The sequence below is a fragment of the Eleutherodactylus coqui genome, chromosome 6, assembly GCF_035609145.1.
Source record: "Eleutherodactylus coqui strain aEleCoq1 chromosome 6, aEleCoq1.hap1, whole genome shotgun sequence".
NCBI classification, from domain to species: domain Eukaryota; kingdom Metazoa; phylum Chordata; class Amphibia; order Anura; family Eleutherodactylidae; genus Eleutherodactylus; species Eleutherodactylus coqui.
Window position 1 is genome coordinate 23,632,288 of NC_089842.1, and position 19,644 is coordinate 23,651,931.

Consider the following 19,644-nt stretch of genomic DNA (forward strand, 5'->3'; position numbering starts at 1 on the left):
TGCCCCAGGGAAAGACAGCATGAACTGTAAAGAGATTAGGGGCCAAAGATGGACACCGCGCTGGGATTCGTTTCCGTTTGCCGTGTGACCCTTTTAAAATTGTGCTTCATAACTGACAAATCGCAGACAAATTAAGTTATGATTGTAAGTGCCATCCCATGCCACCTCCATTGCAGCATTTCATTAGCGTGAACCCCTGAAAGATTTGTGTACCAAGAGTTAGGCAAACCCCTGAAAGATTTGTTTACCCAGAGTACAGGTCAACCCCTGAAATATTTTTTTTTAATATAGAGCTCGTACTTGCTTAATGGAATCCAGGTGGCGGTCCACCGACAGGCAAGCTACCACCTGTCCCAGCCCCTGCCTCTCCCGAGGGGTTTGTTAACCAGTGCCCCAGGGAAAGACAGCAGGGATGAAGGAAACTCAGCTGTGACAGCTGTGGCAGAAGTCCGTGGTATTCTCCCTAGGTTTTCAATAGGGCTAGCGCTGCTGCCGCTGGCTCCATTGAAAAAAAAACACTGGCAATATGCCAGTTCTATTTCGGCGTCTTTCTTGCGCTGCGAGGCGAGAGTTTTCCCGTGCTCTCGCAGCGCAAGAAAGAAAATATCACCAGTGGGTGTCCACTCTTATACCGTGGGACAAGAAGGGTGAACACCCAGTAATCCGTGTTGGTCAGAATACGTCTAATGCAAGGGTCACCGGAAAGGCAGCTTAACATGAAGTCATCCATGTGTGCCAGAGTCCCAGTATGCAACACATCACTGTAATCACTAGGAGGATGACTTTTATGATCCTCCTCCTCTTCAGTCCATACATGCTGAACAGATGAGAGGGAAGCAGCATGTGTACCCTCTGCAGTGTGGGCTGCAGTCTCCCTCCCCTCCTCCTCCTCCAATACGCGCTGTGAAACAGACCTGCGGGTGGACTGGCTATCAAGCAACGTATTTTCATCCCCCATCTCCTGTTCTATCCGCAAAGCGTCGGCCTTAATGCTTAGCAGTGACCTTCTCAGCAGGCAAAGTAGCGGGATAGTTACGCTGATAATGGCGGCATTGCCGCTCACCATTTGTGTTGACTCCTCAAGGTTTCCTAACACCTGACAGATGTCAGACATCCATGCCCACTCCTCTGTGAAGAAGTGCAGAGGCTGACTACCACTCCGACGGGCATGTTGCAGCTGCTATTCAACAATGGCTCTACGCTGCTCGTAAAACCTGGCCAACATGTGCAAAGTTGAATTCTAAAGCGTGGGCACGTCGCACAACAGTCGGTGAACTGGCAGCTGGAAGTGCTGTTTCAGTGTTCTGAGGGTGGCAGCATCTGTGGGGTAGTTTTTAAGAAAGCGCTGAATCACCAGATTGAACACGTAGGCCAGGCATGGCACATGTGTTAGTCTGCCAAGCTGCAGAGCCACCACCAGGTTACGCCCATTGTCACACATGACCATGCCTGATTGGAGGTTCAGCCGCGAAAGCCACAGATCTGTCTGCTCTGTCAAACCCTGTAACAGCTCTTGGGTGGTGTGCCTCTTATCACCTAAGCTCAGGAGTTTCAGCACTGCCTGTTGACGCTTCCCCACGGCAGTGCTGTAGTGCCTCGAGCTACCGACTGAAGGCGACATGCTCATAGATGGTAACTGAGAGGTGTAGGATGAGGAGGAGGGGGTTGGAGGAGGTAGCATAATAAACTGGAGAAACCATGACCGAGGTAGGACCCGCAATCCTCGGTGTGAGTAGCATGTGAGCGGACCCCGGCTCAGACTCGGTCCCAGCCTCCACCAGGTTAACCCAATGTGCCGTCAGGGAGATGTAGTGTCCCTGCCCGCCAGTACTTGTCCACGTGTCGGTGGTTAAGTGGACCTTCCCAGTAACCGCGTTGGTGAGGGCACGGTTGATATTCCGTGACACGTGCTGGTGTAGAGTGGAGACGGCACAGCGGGAAAAATAATGGAAACCTGGGAACGTCGCTTTCCTTCTCGTCAGCATTCCACCTGCAAACTAATGGTCAGACTGAACAGTAGAACCAGGATTTAGTGCAATATTTACGGTTGTTTGCTAGCGAAAAGGCTCATCAGTGGGCAGAGTTCCTGCCGCTGGCAGAGTTTGCACTAAACAACTGTACTTGTTCTTCCACTGTGGTATCTCCATTCCTTTGCATATATGGTCATCATCCTCACTTCCTTACAGCTAGGTCTACTCTATTGGCCTCTCCTGCAGCTGATGTCGCCACAGATGTACTGCCGGGGGTATGGAAAGAGCCTGGAAGCAACGGAGGCTCGTATGCAGTTGCGTAGTGGAAGGAGTCTGTCAGAATCTGAACCTTACAGGATGGGACAGAAGGTATATTTGTCTTCTAGAAATCTCAAATTGAAGGGTGCATTTTTTAAACTGGCGCCGCGCTACGTGGGTCCCTTTGTAATCACGTGGGTAGTAAATCCGCTTGCTTATGAACTTGATTTGCCAGCTACATGGAGGGTTCACAGGGTTTTTCATAAGTTATTATGGACAGCTGAACGCTGCGCTGGGACATATTGGTGGAGGCAGTGGAGGACCATGCAGGTGAAGGGGTGGGTGCAGGGCCGGAGACGCTCGTGCCTGCATCCTGGAAGGGCGATTGCATCTCAGTGCCAGCATGTAACACAGGGGAAGAGGCAGTGGTGTGACCTGCAGGCGGTGAATGGCCTTCGCTCCACCTCGTCGGGTGCTTAGCTATCATATGCCTGCGCATGCTGGTGGTGGTGAGGCTGGTACTAGTGGCTTCCCTGTTGATCTTGGTGCGGCACAGGTCACACACCACTGTTCGTCGGTCGTCAGCACTCTCATTAAAAAACCTCCAGACCTTCGAATACCTAGCACGCTGCATGGGAGCTTGCCGTGAGGAGTAGCTGTGGGGAACAGTTGGGGGATTACTTGCTCTGGCCCTGCTTCTCCCTCTAGACACCCCACTGCCTCTTCCAACCTGTTCTGCTGCTGCCCTTGCCTCCCCCTCTGAAGACCTGTCCTCAGTAGGCTTACCCACCCAGGTCAGGTCAGTCACCTCATCGTCCACCAGCTCTTCCTCTGAATCTTCAGTTTGCTCCTCCCTCAGACTTACTACCCTAACAACAACCTCACTGATAGACAACTGTCTCATCATCATCATCATCATCATCATCATCATCATCATCATCATCATCATCATCAACAAATACCTCTTGAGACACTAATTGGAAGTCCCCACCCTCATCACCCTGACTGTGAAAGGTCCAAATTTTGGGTATCGGTCATGACAAACTCCTCAGGTGGCTGATGAACCATTGTTTGCGACTGAGGGAAGGGACCCGAGAACAGTTCCTGTGAGTCTTCCTGTTCTGAATCTCTCCTTTTCCTGGAGTGACCAGGCTCGGAGGAAGGAGGATCAGCGTGAGGATTCAGAGGTCCAGTCCCTTGGCTAGCGTGAGTGGACTGCGTGGAAGACTGGGTGGTGGATAAATTACTGGATGCATTATCTGCTATCCACGTCATTACCTGATCGCACTGTTGTGGTTTGAATAATGGTGTACCACGCGGACCTGCAAACTGTGAGATGAAGCTATGGAGCATAGATACGCGGTGTTCTACTTCTCCGTCAGCAGCAGGCACTGTCTCACCCCGCCCAGGACCTCGGCCTCTGCCCACACCTTCATTCGGACGCCCACATCCTTGTCTTCGACCCTTACCCCTAGTGTTGGTCATGTTGCATAATGCACTGCGTCAAAATACTACGCAAACTGCGAAGTATTTTGCGTATGCTGTAAGCCAAAAATAGACAGTGTAAAATGAGTACAGTCTTCTGTGTCCTCTCGATCTGCACTATGTAGCCCTTGGGCCTATTATGCAGATGCTTTCAGCCAAAAACAAATTTAAAAAAATGAAAAATGAGACGAGTTGTGTTAGTTCCTATATAGTCTGTGTACACCAGTAGCAGTATACTGTATAGAACCGGTTACAGTATACAGTATACAGCCGGGATGCTTGTGAGTGCTTTGTGTGCACTACTGGTCCCAGCCAGCCAAATTGATGATGCACAAAAGTGGAGTTGTAGTCCTAAAAAGGACTGTTGGGTTCTTTGCAGATGGATCCCTGCCTAAACGCTCCTTCTAACCTCCACTAACGCTCTCCCTCATTCACAACAGCTTTGTCCCTCCGCTAATCCAGCCTCTGTTGGAGGCAAACATCAGGTAACCTGAGTTTTTATGATCCTAGGTCACCTGATCCAGCCAGCCAATCACTGCTATAGACGTGCACAGGGTTGGCACATCATAGCAGGAGGTGCCAAAGCCTTTCCTGCATGTTCATTGGCTAAAAAAGCTGCTAAACATGTGGGGAGGAGAGGGTAAAATTTGCTCGAGTGGTGCTCGCTCGAGTACTTTCGAGTATGCTAATGCTCAGACGAGCATGTTCGCTTATCTCTGTCAGGGACCTAAATACCCTCATACAGTGTTAGAGTAATAACCTGATCGTGGGAAGTCCCAGATGTAGATGGGTATCATACCCCACGATCAGGAAAGATGGTATCACTTAGAGCCCCATACTTAAGTAATAGGTGGACTAACGACCATCTGGACAAAGCCCATACTCTCTTTCAGGAGCTTCTAGTGCAATCTTGTCCAAAATAATCTCAGTATTCTGGCATCAGAATTAAAGTTCTGGTTAAAAGATAAAATATCAAGTAGTGCCAAAACAAAGGATAAATCAAATGAAAAAAATAATAAATAACCAACAACCCTGATGGTGGATTGTCAGTGCACATATATACATGCACAGTACATGTATAATCACATGCAGGAGGTACCCAGGTTATACCAGCATGATCCATATCTTCAGTTCCCCCAGTTTATTATGTGCTGTTTTGGCCAATTGTACTGAATTACTCACCAAGTCAAATTTCTCAAAGCCTTCTCCTTTAAAAAGCCATTCGGTGAAGGTTTTGGCGACCGTCTCTCCTCGCTTCTTGCAGGAAATGCACCGAATCTTAAATTCATGCCCGACGACGGCCTCTGTCTCCGCTTCCACCTCGACACAGCCGCACCAGCAAGTGTACGCTGCAAACAAGGACAAAGTTACTGCATGTTACTATCTTTAAAAATCTTCTGTAAACTGTGATGAAACTACAACTCCCAGCAGGTACCTGACTGACACCAGTTCTACGGACAGTTTATGCCATTTCAAGGGATGTGTATGGAGGGTGTATATTATTCTGCCCCCTTCAGGTAAAGGGCGGCAAGTTTTACTTTAAAAGGGGTTGTACTAGAATTTCAAATTATTCCCTCTCTACTGGATATCTGCAGGATAGGGGAAAACTTGCTGATTGGTTGGGGTCTTACGGTTCATCCGGATTCATTAACCCCCCCCCCAACGTTTAGGAGGAACTCTGTTTATTCTGCAGGAAAAGGACAATTCAGTTTCAGACAGAGCTTGATCTACTTCAAACGGATGTAGCTCTGGTTCTATCAGTGCTGTCGAGAAGGTTTTGGTGTAATTTAGTGTCATTTTATAGCCAAGACTCTTAGCTTTAAAATGACATCATAAGCATGCCAGTACTTAAAGAAGCAAAGCTAAAGCCGTTTGAAGTGGGTCGGGTATACTGATTTACATAGCTGTCACTTTTTTGTGGGTTTGCAGAGTACAGGGGAAAGGGGGACAAGCAGATATTGGAGAAGACCTGTAATTCTCATGTCTCTCCTCTGGTCCGTAAGGTTATCAACCCTCCCCAAAATCAGATAGCATATTTGCTCTCCTATTGGCACATTTGAGGGTCTTTTTTTCCCAGAAAAGATTAAGGCTTGCTCTTCTAATCACTCCTCTACACTGTTTAACCCTGCAGATGCCACCGTAACTGCTGACCTTGGCATCTAAACATTTTTTACAGAAAACGAAAAAAAATCCCCTTACACCGGGCTTTAAATATTAAAAAAATACAAAGAACAAAAAAACTGTAAATTTTTGTGTTGCCCAATTTATAACATCCCGTACCAAAAAAATTGCATTATTTATCCAGCACAGTAAACTCATTTTCTGTTAATCTTGCTTTCCTAAAACAGAATTTTTTTTTTTTTTTTTTTTTTAAATGTCGTGGAAATACTTCAAAATGGTACCAATAAAAACTACAAGTCATCCCACAACAAACCAAGCCTCATACAGCTGTCAACGGAAAACTAAAAATGCTTTGGACTTGGAATATGGTGATGCAAAAAAATATATACTTTTGTAGAAAGAAAGTGTTTATTTTTGTGCAAAAGTGGTAAAATCTCATAAAACCTCTATGAATTTAGTGTTGTAATTGTAATGACCTGAAGAATAGAGTTCACATATTTATACCGTATGGTGAACACTGTAATAATCTTTCCCAAGAACTGCGGTGAAATCACTTTTTTTCCTTGACTCCTCACCAAAAAAATAATAAAATTAGAAGTCGTCCCACTAAATACAAAGTCTCATACAGCAACAGTGACGGAACAACAACAAAGTTATGACTGCTGGGACACAAGAGGGAAACGACTTACTGCCTCTTAAGGCTAAAAGTAGTTATGTCACTAAGCGTGGACACCCACTAGCAATATTTTTCCCTGCGATGCGACAGCGATGACTATGAAACCAAAGATTTTCAATGGTTTCATACTCATTTATGAGAAGAAATCTGCGATATTGCTCAGTGTTTTCAATGGGGCGAGCAGCAGCGCTAGCCCCTTTGAAAATATAGGGAGTATATCGCAGACTTCTTTCACAGCTGTGGCAGAAGTCCAGGATGCTATCCCATTGCTTTCAATGGGGTCGGTGCTGATGCTGCCGGTCCCATTGAAAGCAGTGGGTTTTAGGTAGCCCCTGCAGCATGATTTTTGGGGAAGGGCTTGAAATATAAGCCCTTCCCTGAAAATCATCCCTAGCTGGTGAAAAAAAAAATTATATACTCACCTCTCCGCCGCTCAGGCGCATCCTCCAACTAGTTCCCCTGCACAGCTGTCAAGCACTGTCAGCAGGCAGGGATTTAAAAATACCCACCTCCTGAAAGGGCTGTGCTGATTGGCTGAGTGCTCAGCTAATTACAGGCAGCGCTTAGCCATTGATTAGCCAAGGCCAGAGTAGCTCTGCAGTCCACCTCGGACACCCCTAGGATAGGGAATGCCCACCAAACTGGATAACGGGGGGGGGGGGTAATTGTCACGCGTGACGCCACTGTTCCAACATTCACACTGGTATAACCCTCGGTGGATAAGTAATTCAGCCACAGACAGTTCTTTAGTACCACGGGTCTCTGGGAATGGTCAGAGCCCGGAATAAACTTTACTTGAATGAAGAATAAACAATACAAGGCAATTCAATGGTAGACTTTACAGTGCAGGCAAATGAATAGACTTCAGAGATTAATACCTCCACGCGGCTCTTCCTGACTTAAAGACGTACATGTGTAAACAGAGATTATTATCTTTTGTACCTCCACCCAGCCTTGGAGACACAGGGGTGTGACTGATAAAGGATGTACCTCTATGCGGTGATCCAGACTTCAGAGGGCCACGTAGGAAAAACAAAAGAGATAGATAGTACCTCTGCACTGGCCTTGAATAAACACACACTAGAACTCACAGATGCTCTCTCTTTCTCTCTCTCCAGGGGCTCACTCTCCTTACATCTAGCTCACATCCAGATTGGGAAATCTCTCCTCTTCCTCTATCTTCAACATCCAAGGGCTGAAGGTGCCCCCATGTGTCTCTGAGTTTTCTCTAACAGCCTTAGAAAATGGAACCCCTTCCCGCTCTCAATCACTCACATTTATAAACTCTCTCATACCACATGACATGACATACTTGATACATTTACATGCAGGCTTTGTATGTTATGAAAAATTAACCTCTCAAGCGCTGCAGCTGTGCAACACACATACTGGAAATGACAAGACAATTCTGTACAGTGCATCAACATAAGGCATACATGTATGACGTTTATAGAGGGGACCAGGATGGAGTACTGGGTCACTACGGATAGATAGATACTCCAGCATTATACGTAATTCATATTGTCTTGTCGATATGGAGCTCATAGCCTGGATTTACTAGTACTTTCCTACCCCATCATGCTCTATAGGTGCCGGGTACATTATAGATCTGATGTGACTACATCGGACCCTGAAGTATGTCACTATGTTGTTCGGCTGTGCTATTTCAGCAGTAATAGAAGCTTGCATCCTGAGCCGTCTGCCCCCGGGGCTCCAAGAGTGCACTTTACACAGTACATCTAATGCAACCAACTAAGGATTCCCGACCAAGACTCAGAGCTCCTTAATGGACTATCTGACTTTGTAACCCTTTGTGTCTCGGCACGTCCAGGACGCCCCCGGTCTGGTCAGCAATAACCAGTAAGAGACCGCTGGTGATTAATTTATAAATTAGAGTATTGGGGCCCCTTTTAACACAAGGAAGCATTTATTTAGAAGGGTTGGATTGTTGAGATTGCATGTTGTCCTAGATCCGGAGACAGACGGCGCTGGGTGGACCCAATGCCAGATTGTTGGCCATCTAAAGACAACTTTGGAAATGGTTCGCTGCTAGGGACTGCTCTGCAGACTCTCCAGTATAATCTGCACCTTTATGGATGACTCCTGACAAAGGGTCTTAATTAATGATCCATAGAAAGGCAGCGTTCCTAAAAAAAATTCCCTTTGCAGTGGTCTCCAAAATGTGGCTTCCTAGCTGTGGCGCGAGTGCAACTCTCAGTAAGCCCTGATGGCCGCAGAGAAAAGCTGGAGAACCACATATTACGCCCGCAAACAATTATTTAACTGTCTGAGGTTTGAATGTCTGGTTGTAATGACCTGATGGGACTCCACCTGTAATCACCAAATATGACTTATTGTTTCAATTACTGCTACAGCTTCCCTAGCTATCAGCGCTGAAAGAACTCTTTTTAATATACACCATCAGGGACTTGTATCCCCAGCAAGTACTGAGGAAGAGGTTCATGTTCCTCGAAACCAGTTTACATGCTGGTTCGTATTAATAGACTAATATTTCCTATGGCAAAAATATATATGATAGTTGTCTTTATCTGATGTTTGTGCCATATTCACCCCTCCCAAAAAGTTTTTTTTTGTTTTTTTTTCCTTGTCTGCAAAAAAAGTTCAATCTTGGTGTCATCAGACCAGAGAATCTTGTTTCTCACAGTCTCAGAATCCGTTAGGTGCTTTTTGGTAACTCCAGATGACTTTCATGTCTTAGTGAGGAGGCTTCTTTCTGGACACTCTGCCATAAAGCCCAGATTGGTGGAGGCTGCCGTGATGGTTGACCTTCTGGGGGTTTCTCCCATCTACACAACGGATCTCTGGAGCTCATCCAGAGTGACCATTGGGTTCTTAATCACCTCTCTTACCAAGACCCGTCTCCCCTGATGACTTAGTTTGGGGGGCGGCGGCTCTAGGAAAAGTCCTGGTTGTTCTTCTTCCAAGTAAGAGTCATGGAGGCCGCTGCGCTCTTGGGAACTTTCAGTGCAGCAGATATTTTTTTACCTCTCTTACCAAGGCCCTTCTCCCCCAATGACTTAGTTTGGTGAGTCGACAGCTCTAGGAAGAGTCTTGGTTGTTCCAAACTTCTTTCATGAATTATGGAGGTCGCTGGGCTCTTGGGAACTTTCAGTGCAGCAGACATGTTTTTGTAGCTTCTCCAGATCTGCGCCTCCAGACAATCCGGTTTCTGAGCTCTACAGGCAATTCTTCCCTCCTCATGGCTTAGTTTTGGTTCTTATATGAATTGTGAGCCATGACACCGTATATAGACGGCTTTTAAAATTATGTCCAATCAACTCAATTTGCCAGGGTGTGAATACTTATGTCAATGTAAAATGTTAGTTTTTCATTTTAAAAAAATGTACAAAGATTTCTAACGCTCAATAAAATGTAAAAAAAAGCAATAGGCTCTGAAGACTTTGCAAGTGGTCTTCAAGTGAACTCTCACTGCTGCGGTCTCTGACTTGCTTGACTGAACAGTCGGTGCTGTGGTCTCTCTTTTTTCTTGCCTGCAAGGGCTTTGTCACTCGCTCATAATTATGGGTTTTCAGGAACGAATAAGCATTAAGTGGGAGGGGAAAACATTCAAAAAGAGTCAGGAGCCAATCAGTACTCAGAGGTTGGCGCTCATCTCCCTGCATAGTTATTGGCTAGTTGTTGGAAGACAACAATTACCTGTTTACACCAGACGATAATTAATCAACCAGCGACTATTTTTAGGTGAGCTGAAAATAAGCAACTAGTGAATGAATTCACCCAGCATGGAACAACTGTCGCTTATATGTGATCTATCAAGCAACTACTCGGATGCTAGTTCTGTGTAGAGCCAACGTAAGGGTTAGCAATAACTTTAGACTTCACACCCCAGTTTAGCCAGGGCCAACTTAATGGCCACAAAGAGTCCAACCTTATGATGACATTTTCGGATTGTACTCTCCTCCAGGTTCTATCTCAGATCTTGGTCTGGCCAGATTTCTGATCAATACTACCAGCTTCAAACGTTGGCTGTGGACCTTGTACTTGTATGTATACTCGTCATCATCACTTATACATGCAGTCGCCAACATTGACCTTGAACTGAGAATGACTATAACGCCTTGTGGGAGGCTAACTTAGATTTGACTCCTCAGTTTAGCCAAGGTGAACCCTCTTGAGATACAGTAAGTCTACATTCCAGTACACAGTAGGCTAACTGTAAGGTGTCTCTTTCCCCCTCCAGCCTTTAAATAAGTAACATATAATCTTATGGACATTTTCTTCTTTAACGTCCATTCATTTATTCCACTTTGCACCTGCATCCATCAGCCGTTAAGCGAAGAACACCATTTGATCTCGTTATGTTGTTGCCTTCATGACTTATTCAGGATTCATCGTAATCAATAATGAATACTTTTAATATCCGATGTTTACCATTTCCATCAACCTTTCTTCTAAACTCAAAAGTTTCCACCATGAAATCTAAAAGTGAACCTAAAAGTAGTAACAATTATAAACGACCCGACAGGAAACAGCGATGGGCCGTGATGATCACCACCAATCTACTGGTTGGATCCTGTATAGAACTGTTATAAGTATCTTCAACTGTCTGCCCCTTTAATAACCAATCAGAAGGCTGGTCCTCATTACGAAACCGAAACGCATTTCTCACTCCTGAGAATGGCAGCATTACATAACATGTGACATGTCATAGCCGGATCAGTGCTGCTGGTCCTGAGAAGGGGTGTCACGGTAAGGGCAGGCGACACAGGGACCGAAGTACAAAGGCTTACAAAACATACTTTTATTATAACCAAGAACTATATGGGAAATAGGTTGTGCACATCTGGAAAAAAGAATCATAGAAGATATTATATGACTAACGCTAGAGTTTTGACCCTGGCTAAGCCAACTAATAATCACGACACGTAGAAATAGATTGGTATACACAAGTATAATGATATTCTGTTAACTGGGCAAGTAAAGTTTCTGCAGGGGGGTATGAACTCTACTATGGTGCAATGCGATACACACACAGTCTTTTGTTAACAAAGATGCTGACCAAAGAGCTACCATGTTTGCCCAAAAATAAGACCCTGTCAGGGTCTTATTTTCGGGGGATGTCTTATACTTACCTAGCAGGCACCGCCCGGGTCCCTCCCGCTGATCTCCGCAGTTCTGGTCAGGCTTGCTTGCAGTTCTCAGCGCCGACAGAACATCGCTTGCTGGTAACAGGGTTTGTAAACCCCATCTTCAGCAAGTGATTGCTCTGATTGCTTCTTGAGCGCCACAGCTCAGCCAATCACAGCCAGCGCTCGATGAACGAATCACAGGCACTCAATCAATGGCGTTAATGGAGAGCTACAAGCAAGCCTGCCTAGAACTGCGGCAGGTAAGTATTGCTTTTTTATTTTTTTTTACATTGTGTAGCTAAGGCTTATATTTTAACCCCCCGCTCCCACAAAAATCAGGGTAGGGCTTATTTTAGAGGTAGGTCTTACCTTCGGGGAAACACAGTAGTACAACTGAGACGAGCAGATAGGATTTTAACACAAAGTCCAGGCTTGCCTCTAGTTCCGTGAAAGTATGCTACTGTGTGCATGACCTAATTGAAATGCGGATGTTCGATTTAATAATACAGTATGTCCCTGTCCTTAGCTAGCAGGCCTGCTTACTATCTAACAGCAGTTGTTTGTGTGCATACATTCGATTTTTATAGAAGTCAGTCCTCACTCACAACCTCCTCTGTTCCGTTGTCGGAACTGTTAAATGATATGTCCTCATGCGTTGCGCTCTTAGACATGTTCTCTCTGGGTCTCAGCTTTAGGAATCTCCATCACGAATTTCTGCAGCATAACTCTCATTCAGTAGTCCTTCCTGACACAGGGTTAGTGCAGGCAGCAGTATCCAGCCTGCTCAGAGTTATTTTACCTGGTGCCCTCCTAATCCTGGTTTGGCTACCAATCCGTCTGTTCCTGGGGCTCCTATTCATGCATTCAAGTTGGCCGCAGCAATTCTTAGACAACCCGATGCACACTGAGCACTGCTGGTATTTTGATAGGTTAAGACATTATATACTGCTCTGATTGGCCAGTCTTGTGTATGTGAACGGCACAGGAAATAAGGAAACAACATGCAGTTGACTACCAATGCACAGTATAGTGACAGGAGCGCTACTGCCATGTTGGACATATGAAGAGATGCCCCAGGAACAGCACGATTCATGAAAAAACTGTGGAAAGGACAGCATCAGGTAATATAATTTACACCCTCCAGTCCCTAGACAAATTTTGTCTCGGGACCGGAGGGTTACTTTAAGCTCTCCATATACATAAGGTCTATGTTGTGAGCACCAGCTGACCTTATAATGTATACGTAGTCCCCTGACCACAGTCGTCACATATGCAGCTTTCATCTTCCCCGACACTCTCTGTTCAATGTTTTTGTGGAGTTCTGCTGACCACTGAAGGACTAGATTTGACTTTTTTTGCCCACAATATAGATGTAATTGATCATAAGGATGGATAGAACATCAATAAATGAGAAATTAACTTCTCCCAAGAGGAAAAAACCTCTAAAGACATCCAATAATAGTCTATGTGATTGAAGACATAGCCTAAACCAAGACCAAAGCTAAACTCCTTTATAAAATGCATACTACAAAGATGGTTTCTGACCTACCCTTATGTCCATAGGGAGTGAATCTGATGGACGTATTTAGCTATGACATGGACAGGGAGAGTATACAGTACACCACTGATCAGAGGAACATGTAAAAACATCTTACCAGGAATCGGTTTGGTGGGAACATGGAGATTTCAGGACGAGTGTTCAACTAGTAAGAATTACGGATTGCCTGGTAGAGCTGCTGCCCGCATGAACAATGGTCTGAGCTGTCAATCCTCAACCCTACATAGGATGTAGTTATAAATTGTATTCATGCATTGCAGACCTCAGTAATATATCTGGGATCATCATTATTTCTGGGATGTCTTAGGTTACAAGAGGTCTGAGTAACGATAACAAAGTTTATAAGATGTAGAAAAATAGTTGTAGTTAAATGTTTTGTCCCTATTGGGATCATAGAGTGTTTAGATGGGACATTTTGTTGATGGTGAGCAGAGGACATAGAAGGCATGTAAGAACTATGAAGTAGTGGAAGCCTTTTTCTACTTTGATCACTTCTAAAGAATTGAAGATCCAGGGCAGGATTAAAGATGGAGGAGGCCCCTGGGGGAAAAAATTTGACCCCCTATAGGAGACACATATATGAATGGCAGCCACTCAAGTCTATTGGATTTATGGAGACTGCCAAGCCAGAGACTCCCTTAGACTTCTCCACCTCTTTTTCGCTGGGTAGGATTGCACATAGCCACCAGGAGAGTCCCATTTTCCTGGGAGCTTGGGTTTACTTATATGTTCTCTCTTCAATGTATGTCCCTAGGTTAGAAATACATTCTTAAAGGTTGTTTCATGCATATCTAGATAAATATAAGAGAAATAAAGAACTGGCTTCTGTCATGCAATGGATGCGGACCTACTGTGCCACAGACTTTGGGCTACTCCTGAGGGCTGATCCAAAGGGTCTCCTGGTTTTCACTCTTTTTTTTTTTTAAATCAGTGTTTATTGAATTTTATAGTCTATAACATATAGCGACATACAAAATAGTACATTGGGGACTCAGAAAGGTCCCAGCAAAAGATAAGCAATGCCGACATAAACATGAACAGTCTTTGGAACATATCAGATCATAAGAGTCACAGGGCAATATAAAGAAAAAATGAAAACCAGACGGGACCGCCTGCCCTCAGTTGCAACTAATCAGACAAGGCCAACAGGGCCGAGAAAATAGTAGGGGGGGGGGGAGGGGAGGGAAGAGAGACATAGGGGGGGGAGGGAGGAGGAGGGGGGGTAATCAAGGACCACTTCTCTCACCTCAGGGTGCCAATCTCGAGGATTAGGCTCGTGGACTCCCGCTGGAGAGAGGGCAGCATCAACGGATGTCGCTCCGCAACAGGGGGGGATATAAAAACTTAGCTCACTTCGCCCAGGCTGGGTCGTCGTCCGCTCCGCGTTTGGTCCTCACATGAGACAAATTAAATGGCGTCTCTTCGAATGCTCTGCCAGGGCTCCCAGATTTTTTGGAATTTATCATGGGTTCCTCCAGACCAGCCTGAAAGCTCCTCCAAATTAGCCAGGAGGTCCACTCGGTCTCTCCATAATCTAATCGTGGGGGGATCTTTCTGTTTCCACAGCAGCGGTATAAGAGCCTTGGCTGCATTTAGTAGTAGGGCGACCAATCTGTGTTTTAATGGGTGGAAGGCGGGGGAAGGCCTCCACAGGAGAACCACCTCAGGGGAGAGGACTAAGTTGGGAGACAGTTTTTTCAGTTCCCTCCCGACGTCTCTCCAGAAAAGGGCTATCTTGGGGCAATCCCACCAAATATGAAGGAAAGAGCCAGTGGACTCCTCACACCTCCAACATTTGTCATGCGCTACTAGTTTGTGGTCGTATAGCCACTGCGGGGTCCTATACCACCTCGCCAGGAGCTTGTAATGGGACTCCTGGGCGGTGACACAGGGAGTGAGCCCAAACGCCGTTTTTAAGATGAGCTTGGACTCGCTGGGGGATAATAAGATATGAAGCTCTTTCTCCCAGGAAATGAGGAAAGAGGGCTTCGATGCCCCTGGAGGGGAGATTAACTTTTTACGGATAAGTGATATTTTCCTAGCCGGGGGTGTAGGGCCTTCAATCAGGCTTTCAAAGGGGGTGAGTGGTCTGATGGTTTTGTGGCTTTTTAGGAAGTCATTTAGGACCCTTAGCACGTGGGTGGAAACCAACGGTGGGAGAGAGAGGTCCGGCAGAATCTCCTTTAGTGAGGGGAGGGGTGCTCTGTGGGCTGATGCGAGGACGTCCTGGAACTTAAGTCCTGCAAGGGTTCTCCAGGCCCCTGCGGAGCAGGGGTCTAGCGGGAGGTTCATGAATTTATAGAGTGCAGATAGGGGAGTGCTAGGAGAAGGTGCTGGGGCTAGGGTATCTCTCAATGAAAGCCAAGTCTCCATTAGCCCTCTTAAGAGGGGGTTATTTCTTCGGTCTTTGGGCTTCATCTTCTCCGGGAACCAAAGGTCCTCAATGAGAGATGGGCCATTGGCTCCCCTTGCCAGTTGTTGGATCAGATGATCCTTATTTGGGAGAGCCACTTCCAACCAATGGTTCAATTGGGTGGCGAGATAGAATTCCCGGGGGCATGGCAGGTCCACTCCTCCTTCAGTACGCCCCTTGACCAGCAGACAGTGGGCAAGTCTCGGTTTCCTTCCCGCCCACAAATACCTCGAAAAGACCGAACGCAGTGTTTTGAAATGGTTTTCACTCTTTAACCCCTTTTTAGAGGGCTTTGGTCTTTGCTGCAGGGAACTCCTGAGTCATTTTCCAAGAAATAGTCTTTATGTACCGATAGCTGACCTGGATGGGTCAAAAGTTACTGGGGCTTGGTACCAATGGAACAGGCAAAGATGTAGTCAGTTTGCAGGGCGGAAGAGGATAGTTAGAGTGCGACTGATTGCAGTCTGGTGGCCATAACAGGCCCAAGATGTTAAGTCCCCCAGTCATATGCACCTTATCCTTTTTCTATAATCCAGCCCTGATATAAATTAGTACTTGGTAGAACAAGGATGACAGATCAGGAGATCCTCACCTGTAATAACATAGAGAGAAGGAGAAGTTCGGAAGACTTTGGTGCTGGAAAAGAAATGTGGATTGTGGACAAAATGAAATCAACCTCCTCCTTGAAGTCCACACAAGACCTTAATGAAGACTCTTACCTTGGACATATCATTCAGTAATTTACTGAAGTCAGCTGAGTAAGAACAAGGATGACCAACAACAAGATGGACTAAGGCAACCATGGAAAATGATGATTCGTGTCTAACATTACATTTTTCAATTATACCAGAGAAGGTTTGGAGGTTCCTGTTGGAATGACTCATCAACTAAAATACAAATGTACTGGTAGTAGGCATGGATAGCCCAAAGAGTGGAATTCAGTTTTTGCAGTGGTTTTCTGCTCCACCGAACAGTTAGCTCTCAGACAAAACAAAGTGGAGTGAGCAGCAAATGGCTCGACTGTGGAGTAACCGCATTTTTCTTCATATCTCGTTCCACCAGAAAAGAAATAGAGGTCACGGAGAGCGCCAAACACCTTGAACGGTGATCACAATAATAATAATGTGATAACTCACCTGGTGCAAGGCATGTCACCCTAAGGTGATTATGCCTGTACCCAACATCCTGGTATGCTCATAACAATTACTTTGTCCAGGAAATATCGGAATCAAATGACACGGGAATCCAGCTCGCTGGGGAGCTGCAGGTCACAACAAAACTCTGTTCCTCATCAGAGGTCGGATAAAGTCAAAGAAAACCACAGGAAAAAACTAGGGACCTGCGCTGCTTTGCATATAGAAAATCAATAATAACTGTCTCAATAGCCACTCTATCCAAAGATTGGCTATTGAGACAGTTATTATTGATTTTCTATATGCAAAGCAGCGCAGGTCCCTAGTTTTTTCCTGTGGTTCCACCAGAAAAGAGAATTGAAGTAGAGAGAGTGCAGTGTCTGCCACACAGAAGACTGAGACCTGAAACATGATAATGGCCACTGGGAGGAGGAGGTTAGATAGAGCATTACCGATTGTGGTTGGTGCCCATAACAAGCCCAAGGTGGTGAAGGCCCCTGAAAGAAGGAGGAGAAACCTGGAAGACTTTGGTGCTGGTAAAGGCATTTGGATCCTGGACTAGATGAAACCAACCTCCTCCTTGAAGTCCACACAACTAGACGTTAGTGAGGAGTCATCTTCTTCTGGATATATCGATCATTAATTCACTGCAATCAACTGAGGAAGAACAAGGACAACCAACAAGATGGACGGAGGCAACTGCAGATATTGAAGATTGGTGGCCCAACATCATGTTTTTGATTGATACTAAAATGCAAACATACTGGTAATTCATATGGCCTTAAAGTTCAGTTTTTACAATAGTTTTCTCAGACAGAACAAAGCAGAGCGGGGAGCAAGGGTTACGATTGTGACATATTTCCATGTCTTGTTCCACCAGAAAATTAAAGGAAGAAAAGACCTGAAGGATTCTAATGGCTTCGAGGAGAAGGAAGTTAGATAGAGCATTGCCATTCACGACTGATGACCATTGGTGGTGAAGGCCCCTGGTCATGTGTTCTTTATGCCCTTTCTATAATCCAGCCCTGATATAGATTGGTGCTTGGTAGAACAAAGATGATAGATCTTGAAATGATTCTCACCCATAACGACATGGAACTGGACAATAAAGGAGGAGCGGTTTGGAAGACTTTAGTGCTGGAGAACATAGTAACATAGTATGTTAGGCTGAATGAAGACAATTTCCATCTAGGTCAGCCTATTTCCACCCTCTAGTTGATCCAGAGGAAGGCAAAAACCCCAAGAGGCAGAAGCCAATTAGCCCATTTGGAGGAAAATTCCTTTCCAACTCCGTAATGGCAATCAGAATAATCCCTGGTTCAACCTTTGATAGTTCCTACCTGACTGTAAGACCCGGAGCTACAAACCCGCTGGTTACCTAATGTCTATATCCTGTAACATCCATCCACTCGAGAAAGGGGTCTAGTCCCCTCTTAAACTCCTCTATGGATTTTGCCATCACTACGTCCTCAGGCAGAGAGTTCCACAGTCTCACTGCTCTTACAGTAAAGAACCCCCTTCTGTGTTGGTGATGAAACCTGCTTTCAGACATTTGATTCTGGACTAGGTGAAGCCAATTTCTACATTGAAGTCCACACAGTGAGATCTTAGTAAGGACCCAGCTTTTTATGGACATATTGCTCAATAATTTACTGCAGTCAGTTGAGGAAGAATGAGAGTGACCAATATCAAGATGGACCGAGGCAACCGCGGAAATTAGAGATTGGTGCCCAACATCACGTTTCTCAATGATAGCAGAGATAGTTTCGAGGTTTCTGATTGGATGACCCATCTACTAAGATGCAAATGTACTGATGATGTACAGGACTTGAAGAGTGGAAGTCAGCTTTGCAGCAGTTTTTTGCCTTTGCTGCATAGAACTACAAGGCTGGATGTACAAAGCTCCTTAACTAAACAAGCTTGAAGGCGTCGTGTTAGCACAGCAGAGGTGAAATTTCTCCGTAATTACTGATTGTGGCATCAGAAAGAATGAAATCAATTACCTAATTATTGCATTGTTATTGCTGCTCCTACTTCACGTATTAACCCTCTAATTATCCGCTGACATAAGTACCAGGCCTGCTGCTCCGCCGTACAGTAAGCTCTCAGACAGAACAAAGAGGTGCGGGCAGCGAATGTCACCATGGTGGAGTAACTGCATATTTCTCTGTGTCTCATTCCACCAGAAAAAAGGAAATTGAATTTCTCCCAGGATAGGAAATTGCATTTTGCGTTTCCCAGGCCTGCTGTGTGTAAAGCAGCGTGTGAGAGCGGTGCGGCGGCCGCGGCTGCCCTCCCTCACGCTGCATCACTCTCCTCCCCATCCATCCACATTTCATCAGGGCTCCTGGATTTTCTTTCAAGCAATCTGCAAGTTCAGCATTTCCTTCCCAGAACTACAGGGGAAGGAAGAGAGGGACAATGAAACGCGCAAGTCCATTAGCCGAGGCCTGAATCACTGAAAGGGTGGGGAGCAGGAATCCTGAAACTAGATGAGTGTGTGAGTGGATCTAGTGCAGAAGTAGAGGAGATGTTCATAGCATCGGGGAAGACATGAGGGACCACAACCCCCAACATGACCCGACAAGCAGATATGGCCAGAAGATTAGCTGACTCTGTTCTTTCCTTCATTTTCCTACAGCAGCCAGGAACATCATTTTATCCTCCACCCTGTGCCTGTCACTGCACCAATGTCTCCACCATCTGCTTGTCACTACACAGACGCCCAGTCCCCATTCCCTCATAGAGTGTAAGCTCTTGTTTCCCCCCATTCCCTCATAGATTGTAAACTCTTGTGTCCCTCTATTTCCTCATAGATTGTAAGCTCTTGTGTCCCCCTATTTGCTCATAGACTGTAAGCTCTTGTGTCCCCCTATTTCCTCATAGACTGTAAGCTCTTGTGTCCCCCTATTTCCTCAT

At 45.6% G+C, this 19,644-nt stretch overlaps 1 protein-coding gene across 1 annotated transcript in view; it reads right to left on the reverse strand.

Annotated features, from left to right (window-relative positions):
- The window catches only part of SCN1B (sodium voltage-gated channel beta subunit 1), a 54,604-nt gene that overhangs the window by 13,375 nt on the left and 21,585 nt on the right, over positions 1–19,644 (reverse strand). The window contains exon 3 of the mRNA XM_066606450.1: positions 4,896–5,062. Coding sequence (XP_066462547.1) covers positions 4,896–5,062 — 167 coding nt within the window. The remainder of the gene's footprint in view (positions 1–4,895; positions 5,063–19,644) is intronic.